Below are 9,697 nucleotides of genomic sequence, written 5' to 3' on the forward strand. Positions count from 1 at the left end.
TGCTGATCGCGTGCATCTCTCTCCTGTTCCAGCACAAGCACTTCACTGAGGACATCCAGACCCGGCAGTACCGCTCTATCGAGGTTCTGATTGGAGCCGGCTACAGCACGCCCGCGGACATCTGGAGCACCGCCTGCATGGTGAGTCAGGGGAGCAGGACGCACAGAGTCAGGGGAGCAGGGCGGCACAGAGTCAGGGGAGCAGGGCGGCACAGTCAGGGGAGCAGGGCGGCACAGAGTCAGGGGAGCAGGGCGGCACAGAGTCAGGGGAGCAGGGCGGCACAGAGTCAGGGGAGCAGGGCGCACAGAGTCAGGGGAGCAGGGCGGCACAGAGTCAGGGGAGCAGGGTGCACAGAGTCAGGGGAGCAGGGCGGCACAGAGTCAGGGGAGCAGGGCGGCACAGAGTCAGGGGAGCAGGGCGGCACAGTCAGGGGAGCAGGGCGGCACAGAGTCAGGGGAGCAGGGCGCACAGAGTCAGGGGAGCAGGGCGGCACAGAGTCAGGGGAGCAGGGCGGCACAGAGTCAGGGGAGCAGGGCGGCACAGTCAGGGGAGCAGGGCGGCACAGAGTCAGGGGAGCAGGGCGGCACAGAGTCAGGGGAGCAGGGCGGCCAGAGTCAGGGGAGCAGGGCAGCACAGAGTCAGGGGAGCAGGGCGGCACAGAGTCAGGGGAGCAGGGCGGCACAGAGTCAGGGGAGCAGGGCGGCACAGAGTCAGGGGAGCAGGGCGCACAGAGTCAGGGGAGCAGGGCGCACAGAGTCAGGGGAGCAGGGCGCACAGAGTCAGGGGAGCAGGGCGCACAGAGTCAGGGGAGCAGGGGTGTGCACAGAGTCAGGGGAGGGAGCAGGGCGACGCACAGAGTCAGGGGAGCAGGGGGGGCACAGAGAGTCAGGGGGGCAGGAGGGCGCACAGAGTCAGGGGAGCAGGGAGCACAGACAGGACGAACCTCTGCATGGGAATGGAGGCAAACACCCCTCCTCACAGCAGAACGGTGTGGTTGAGAAGCCAGTATGAACTGCGTGGTGAGGAGTAGGAAGCCCCAGTTTGAGAAGACCCTGGGGTTAGAGTGGCGTTCAGGAATTTGGCTCATTTCAGTTACTGCAGTGAGCACTCCTGTAGCTTCCAGCTTTTAATGATCTTTCTCTTTCTTTCTTTCTTTCTTTCTCTCTCTCTCTCTCTCAGGCATTTGAGCTGGCGACAGGAGATTACCTGTTTGAGCCTCACTCTGGAGAAGACTACTCCAGGGACGAAGGTGAGTGTGCAGCTCTCTGCCATTTCTGAATCGATGTACATTTATCTACTATACACACACACCCCCATCATACTGAGTGTGCTCTGGATGCGTATCCCACCTGCTGTGTAAACAAGTTCTACTACAGATTCCAAGTACTTGAGCCATGCAGACGTAGTGACTGGCTGAAACACAAACCTGGATGCTGATGTCCCCTATGGTTCAGAATCCTCCTACCCCACCCCACACCACCTCTGTCTCTCTGTCTCTCTCTCTGTCTCTCTCTCTCTCTCTCTCCCCCCACCCCCCTCTCTCAGACCTTTCAGCAGGAACCTGTGAAGTTCTTCTCCTGCCAGGCTGGTTGCTGACCCCTCTGTGTCTCTGCTTCTGACCGCTGCTGTGGTGGACACGCTGAGCTGGGAGCCACCCTGGCCACTATCCTGCGCTGTGCTCCTGGGTCCCTCCTGCACACTGTTGTCCTGCTCTGGCCCTATCACTGCTCTCTCTCGCCCCCCAGTGGTGCCTCACTAACACTGCGTGACTCTCCTCTCCTCTCCTCTCCTCTGCAGGTGCATGCTGGCTCTGCTGCTGCTGCTGACATCGCTGGGATCTGCATCTCTCCCAGTTTTGGACTAATTCTGGTTTCTTTCCACTTTCCTTGTTTTGTCCCATCCTTTCCCTCCCTCCCTCGGTGCCTGTTCTCTCTCCTCCATAGACCACATAGCACACATCATTGAGCTGCTAGGCAGTATCCCACGGCACTTTGCTCTGTCCGGAAAATATTCCCGGGAGTTCTTCAACCGCAGAGGTAGACCCTGTTCTTTTGATGAAGGTGCCGAGGGGCAGACAGGACCGGGCGCTGTGCGCAGGGCCAGCCAACCAGCCACTCACTTGCCCCAGCAGAAGGGTTTAAGTGGCCCAGTACCGAGTGCTGGTTTGGAGGCTGGCCAGCCTGTCGCTCTCCCTCCTGTCCTGTCTGCCCGCCAGGCCTGTACGGTGTTGCATGCTGCGTCCTGAATAAACTGTCACTGTTTTGTTTTGTTGGCAATGTTCTTAATGCAGATCACATTGCATTGATCATTGAACTGCTGGGAAAACTCCCCCGAAAGTTTGCTATATCTGGGAAATATGCCAAGGAGTTTTTCACCAAGAAAGGTAACCGTATTCCTGCTGGCCTCCCCTCCTTCCTTCCACTCCTGTGTCGGTGCTGGGGAGGGCGGGTGTGGTCTGGGTGATGCTCTGTTAATGCACCTGAAGCAGCCTCCTCTCCTGATCTTCCCTTTGCTGCGTAACCAGCTCCTTCTGATCTGTGTGCTGCTGCTATAAGCAGTACACGGGTCCTCTAGTCTCCCCATAACAGCTCAGTGTCTGTGAACCCGTGCAGTATTCCCTGTGCCTCAGCCCTACCAGTGAAGCTGCATCACTTCATGTTTCTGGTTTGTTTGCTCCGCAGGAGCAGGAACAGTTCTTTCCACTTTATTGCCATCCTTGTTTGCAAAACGCCTAAAACACCCCTTGCCCCTCAGTGCCCTTCTGCTCTATTGTTCAGTTATTATTAGTCCCTTATTCCCAGTCTGTGCCTCACTGCAAGGAGGAGGCCTGATCGGCTTGGCCAGCTGCTGTCTCTCTACAGTGGTGTGCGTGATCACAGACCACTCTGAACACCCCCCAATCGCAGACCACTCTGAACACCCCTCAGTCACAGACCACTCTGAACACCCCTCAATCGCAGACCACTCTGAACACCCCCCCCGATCGCAGACCACTCTGAACACCCCCCCAATCGCAGACCACTCTGAACACCCCCCAATCACAGACCACTCTGAACACCCCTCAGTCACAGACCACTCTGAACACCCCTCAATCACAGACCTCCACTCTGAACACCCCTCAATCATAGACCTCCACTCTGAACACCCCTCAATCATAGACCTCCACTCTGAACACCCCTCAATCATAGACCTCCACTCTGAACACCCCTCAATCACAGACCTCCACTCTGAACACCCCTCAATCACAGACCTCCACTCTGAACACCCCTCAATCATAGACCTCCACTCTGAACACCCCTCAATCATAGACCTCCACTCTGAACACCCCTCAATCATAGACCTCCACTCTGAACACCCCTCAATCACAGACCTCCACTCTGAACACCCCTCAATCACAGACCTCCACTCTGAACACCCCCCAATCGCAGACCACTCTGAACACCCCTCAATCACAGACCTCCACTCTGAACACCCCTCAATCACAGACCGCCACCCTGAACACCCCTCAATCACAGACCACTCTGAACACCCCCCAATCGCAGACCACTCTGAACACCCCCCCAATCGCAGACCACTCTGAACACCCCTCAGTCACAGACCACTCTGAACACCCCTCAATCACAGACCACTCTGAACACCCCTCAGTCACAGACCACTCTGAACACCCCTCAATCACAGACCACTCTGAACACCCCTCAATCACAGACCACTCTGAACACCCCTCAGTCACAGACCACTCTGAACACCCCTCAATCGCAGACCACTCTGAACACCCCTCAGTCACAGACCACTCTGAACACCCCTCAATCGCAGACCATTCTGAACACCCCTCAGTCACAGACCTCCACTGAACACCCCTCAATCACAGACCACTCTGAACACCCCTCAATCACAGACCACTCTGAACACCCCTCAATCACAGACCGCCACCCTGAACACCCCTCAATCACAGACCACTCTGAACACCCCTCAATCACAGACCACTCTGAACACCCCGCAATCGCAGACCGCCACCCTGAACACCCCTCAATCACAGACCACTCTGAACACCCCTCAATCACAGACCGTCACCCTGAACACCCTTCAATCACAGACCTTCAAAGACAGAGAAAACATCTTTTAATATTAAACAGTATCCCTCCTTCCTCTATATTGAATAACTCCCTCCATCCCTCCTATATTAAACAGTGTTTGCTGTTTGTCCCTCAGGCTATGACAGGTCACCATGTATTGAGCAGCCAGTATGGCTGTGTGTTTGTCTTCCCACAGCAGGGTTTGCCTGTGTCAGCCTTTTTCAGTGGCCAGGTTGTGGTCACTGAGCCGGTATTTGGTCAGGATCTGCCTCTGCTTTGTGTTTCTGAGAGTTACCTGGTATTCTGCCAGGGTGTCATTTCTATGTAGGGTCCGACAGCACTACAGTTTGTTTTGTGTTTTAGTGTTTGCATCCCAATGGTCCAGATAGGAGTGTTTCAGGTGTTTTGTAATTTGGTTGACACTAATTGGAATTGTTTTTGCAGTGCTGTCCTGAAGCTGACTGATGTCAGTGTTGTTCAGCTCGGTGAGCTTCAGGACCAGCTGGCTGAGGGGACTCTCTTCTGAGCTGCTCGCTCTCTCTCTGTCTTTCTGTGTGTGTGTGTGTGTGCGCCTCTGTCTGTCTGTCTGTCTGTCTGTCTGTGTGTGTGTGTGTGTGTGCCTCTGTCTGTCTGTCTGTCTCTGTGTGTGTGTGTGTGTGTGTGTGTGTCTCTGTCTGTCTGTCTGTCTGTCTGTCTGTGTGTGTGCCTCTGTCTGTCTGTCTGTCTGTCTGTCTGTGTGTGTGTGTGTGTCTCTCTGTGTTTGTGTGTGTGTGTCTCTCTCTCTCTCTGTCTCTGTCTCTGTCTCTCTCTAACACCGGTCTCTCTGCTTGAGCAGGGGAGCTGCGGCACATCACCAAGCTGAAGCCGTGGAGCCTGTTCGACGTGCTGCTGGAGAAGTACGGCTGGCCGGCCGAGCAGGCGGCCCACTTCACCGACTTCCTGCAGCCCATGCTGGAGCTGGTGCCGGAGAAGAGGGCGTCGGCAGGGGAGTGCCTCACCCACCCCTGGCTCAGCTCCTAGCAGCAGCCCCCCTGAGGCAGGGGCCCGACCCTGCTTCTGAGAGACACGCCCTGCCCCCCCAAACCACACACACACACGCATCCTGAGCGGAGCCGGACAGCCATCCTCACTTTCCAGTCTAACTCTCGTTCCTGTGCACGGCGTGCTGGAGGGGAAGGGAGTTGTGAGGGGGGCGGCACTCCCACCCCTCTCTGACATTTTAAACAGGCTCACTTGGTTTTCTCTCTGTCTCTGTGTGTCTTGTGTTGTGTGCGTGCGCTAAAAAAAAAAAAAAAAAAGAACCCAACAAAGAAGTGTCCGTTTTCTGAACCTAGTTAACAAAGAAAATAATTTTCCCAAGTGTTTTTGACAGTTTTTGTAACTATTTATGGATATTTTAGCTGATAATGTATTAAATCCTGCAGTGTGGCAGACAGTGAGGTGGAGGGGCAGTGGGTGGATCACAGAGAGCACGCTTTTCCACAGGACCAGGAATCATAAACTGCGTTTGCATGTTCCTGGTATTGCCTGCATTTGAATGGGGCTGTTACCGGTTTCTGACCTCGATCACGGCAAAGCAGAGCATACACACAATTCTGTGATGCCATTTGACTTTCCATTTGAACAAAAGGGAAACGGCAACACGCTAAAGGGGAGAGGGGGGAGGACACACACACAGCCCTCCACTCAGCTCCTGAGTCAGAGCAGGACAGGTCTCTCTCGCACACAGCTCCTGAGTCGGAGCAGGACGGGTCTCTCACACACACAGCTCCTGAGTCGGAGCAGGACGGGTCTCTCTCTCACACACAGCCCCTCCACTCAGCTCCTGAGTCGGAGCAGGACGGGTCTCTCTCTCACACACAGCCCCTCCACTCAGCTCCTGAGTCGGAGCAGGACGGGTCTCTCTCTCACACACAGCCCCTCCACTCAGCTCCTGAGTCGGAGCAGGATGGGTCTCTGTCTTCCTGTTAAACTGTATATCTTGTGCTTTCCTCTCACTGCCACTGAGACAGGTAGAGGCAGAGCTGATGTGTGCTGCTCTCTCTGCCACGCAGATGCAGTGCTGGGGAGGTCGGGTTTCGCTTGTCTGCTCCTTGCCTGCGATTGCGGATTGCAGAGCTCTGGCCTGCAAGCAGCTTTACCAGATTGAGCCCTCTGGTAGTTCTGAGGTGTACTGCAGCTGCAGCCCGCTCTTTATAGACCATTCCAAACCAGAGCCGTGCTGGCTGTGCACAGTGTGTGTGTGTGTATGTGGCCCGCTCCCCTGCCCCCCTGCCCCCCTCCGCCCCTTACCGCTCCCCCCTCCTCTGCTCCTCCCCCTGCCTCCCGCCCCGCCCCGGTGAGTGGCTCTGGCAATCTTGTATTACAGCAGAGGTGGGTCTACATTGACTAAATGGAGCATGATGACAAATAACATTTTGTATGTGTAGAGCTGCTATTTTGTCACACAAAAAAATCCTTTGTATGGTATTTTATTTTCCTTTCTTGTAAAGTTAACAAAGAGATAATATTGAAAAAATACAAGTTTGTACGTGATGTGAAGCTGAAGGGTGAGGGGTTTTCAAGAGCCCTCAATCTGTGGCACAGTGTTCTTCTCATTGCCCCGTTACACACACATTGCATTCCATGCCACCCAGTAACATTACAAGGAGGGTGCCCTGGTCTGTGCCTGTGTCAGGGGTTCACGGTGCCCTGGTCTGTAGCTGTGTCATGGGTTCAGGGGTTCACGGTGCCCTGGTCTGTGCCTGTGTCAGGGGTTCAGGGTGCCCTGGTCTGTGCCTGTGTCAGGGGTTCACGGTGCCCTGGTCTGTACCTGTGTCAAGGGTTCACGGTGCCCTGGTCTGTACCTGTGTCAGGGGTTCACGGTGCCCTGGTCTGTACCTGTGTCAGGGGTTCACGGTGCCCTGGTCTGTACCTGTGTCAGGGGTTCACGGTGCCCTGGTCTGTACCTGTGGCAGGGGTTCACGGTGCCCTGGTCTGTACCTGTGTCAGGGGTTCACGGTGCCCTGGTCTGTACCTGTGGCAGGGGTTCACGGTGCCCTGGTCTTTGTAACTGTCGGGGAGTCACGGTGCCCTGGTCTTTGTAGTGTTGTATATAGATATTATTTTTTCATGATGTTAAACTGCATTCCTGGAGCGTGTCTGCTGGCAGCGTAGCGCCCTCTAGTGCGCGGGGGAGTGGCTCCTGATTGTCACCCACCCTTTTGAATCCCCCTCAACTCTCCCTCATTCCAATTGTCCATTTGCCTATTTTTGCAATAACCTAGATGGTGAAATATTTCTAAATGAAATCTCTGGTGTTGTGACAGTAATGTGTGTGCGTTGAGGTGCTCCTGTTTGTCTAATGCACTGTTTCGGGGGTTTATTTTGCCCTCCCCCTCTATGAACTGTGCTGCTCACTGGAATGTGTGTGATCAATTAAACTATTTGCAATAATAATACTACTAATAATAGTAATAATATGAATGCTAGTAATCTGAATGACACATCTCACAGCAGACTCTCCTGCTGTCACTCTTTCAGCCATGCCGTCCGTTCATCCTGACACACACAGAGACGGCGACTCTTTCTTTGTGGTTTTCATTGACAGATTTAATAAATTGAAGTTGAAACCAAACGCTGACAGGCTGGAGCTTTGTTCTTAAAGGGAGCTCGTTGACAGGATTCTGGAATTCAGTGTGCGGGGAGGTGCAGGACCTGCCTGTCATGTGTTCTGTTGTCAGTGAGGAAAGAGGAGTCCAGGAGACGCATGGAGTCGTGTGAGAGCTGGACTCAAACTGGCTGCACAGTACAATACTGCACCAGAACCCACACCCGAGCCCTGCTGCGTTTCAGTGCAAGCTGGGTCTCGTGCCTTATACAGTACCGCACCAGAACCCACACCCGAGCCCTGCTGCGTTTCAGTGCAAGCTGGGTCTCGTGCCTTATACAGTACCGCACCAGAACCCACACCCGAGCCCTGCTGCGTTTCAGTGCAAGCTGGGTCTCGTGCCTTATACAGTACCGCACCAGAACCCACACCCGAGCCCTGCTGCGTTTCAGTGCAAGCTGGGGCTCATGCCACAGCTAGGAAACGAGCTGATTGCTACAACTGACCTGCTTACAAAAAAGGGCAGTACTTAATTGTAGTGATTAACCAGGTAAATAACATGCACAATAAAGAGTCAGAACAGTACTGAACGCACAATAACACTCACTTAGAAACCACGTGCCCAACGAACAGAACAGTACTGAATGCACAATAACACTCACTTAGAAACCATGTGCACAACGAACAGAACAGTACTGAAGAACGCACAATAACACTCACTTAGAAACCACGTGCCCAACGAACAGAACAGTACTGAAGAACGCACAATAACACTCACTTAGAAACCACGTGCACAACGAACAGAACAGTACTGAAGAACGCACAATAACACTCACTTAGAAACCACGTGCCCAACGAACAGAACAGTACTGAAGAACGCACAATAACACTCACTTAGAAACCACGTGCCCAACGAACAGAACAGTACTGAAGAACGCACAATAACACTCACTTAGAAACCACGTGCCCAACGAACAGAACAGTACTGAAGAACGCACAATAACACTCACTTAGAAACCACGTGCACAACGAACAGAACAGTACTGAAGAACGCACAATAACACTCACTTAGAAACCACGTGCACAACGAACAGAACAGTACTGAACGCACAATAACACTCACTTAGAAACCATGTGCACAATGAACAGAACAGTACTGAAGAACGCACAATAACACTCACTTAGAAACCACGTGCACAACGAACAGAACTGAACGCACAATAACACTCACTTAGAAACCACGTGCACAACGAACAGAACAGTACTGAAGAACGCACAATAACACTCACTTAGAAACCACGTGCCCAACGAACAGAACAGTACTGAAGAACGCACAATAACACTCACTTAGAAACCACGTGCACAACGAACAGAACAGTACTGAAGAACGCACAATAACACTCACTTAGAAACCACGTGCCCAACGAACAGAACAGTACTGAAGAACGCACAATAACACTCACTTAGAAACCACGTGCCCAACAAACAGAACAGTACTGAAGAACGCACAATAACACTCACTTAGAAACCACGTGCCCAACGAACAGAACAGTACTGAACGCACAGTAACACTCACTTAGAAACCACGTGCCCAACGAACCGAACAGTACTGAAGAACGCACAATAACACTCACTTAGAAACCACGTGCCCAACGAACAGAACAGTACTGAAGAACGCACAATAACACTCACTTAGAAACCACGTGCCCAACGAACAGAACAGTACTGAAGAACGCACAATAACACTCACTTAGAAACCACGTGCACAACCAACAGAACAGTACTGAAGAACGCACAATAACACTCACTTAGAAACCACGTGCCCAACGAACAGAACAGTACTGAAGAACGCACAATAACACTCACTTAGAAACCACGTGCCCAACGAACAGAACAGTACTGAAGAACGCACAATAACACTCACTTAGAAACCACGTGCCCAACGAACAGAACAGTACTGAAGAACGCACAATAACACTCACTTAGAAACCACGTGCCCAACGAACAGAACAGTACTGAAGAACGCACAATAACA

At 53.0% G+C, this 9,697-nt stretch overlaps 1 protein-coding gene across 4 annotated transcripts in view; it reads left to right on the forward strand.

Moving 5' to 3' along the window:
• The window catches only part of srpk2 (SRSF protein kinase 2), a 45,982-nt gene extending 40,608 nt beyond the window's left edge, over positions 1–5,374 (forward strand). Inside the window, exons 12-16 of one of the 4 annotated variants that reach the window (XM_058985476.1) lie at positions 33–140; positions 1,180–1,249; positions 1,944–2,036; positions 2,291–2,383; positions 4,909–5,374. In XM_058985476.1, the coding sequence (XP_058841459.1) occupies positions 33–140; positions 1,180–1,249; positions 1,944–2,036; positions 2,291–2,383; positions 4,909–5,093 (549 nt within the window). In that variant the 3' untranslated portion in view covers positions 5,094–5,374. The other 3 variants (XM_058985478.1, XM_058985477.1, XM_058985479.1) reach the window with 3 other exon arrangements.
• The last annotated feature ends 4,323 nt before the right edge of the window (positions 5,375–9,697 follow it).

Source organism: Acipenser ruthenus, chromosome 14 (genome assembly GCF_902713425.1).
Source record: "Acipenser ruthenus chromosome 14, fAciRut3.2 maternal haplotype, whole genome shotgun sequence".
In the NCBI taxonomy this organism is placed as follows: domain Eukaryota; kingdom Metazoa; phylum Chordata; class Actinopteri; order Acipenseriformes; family Acipenseridae; genus Acipenser; species Acipenser ruthenus.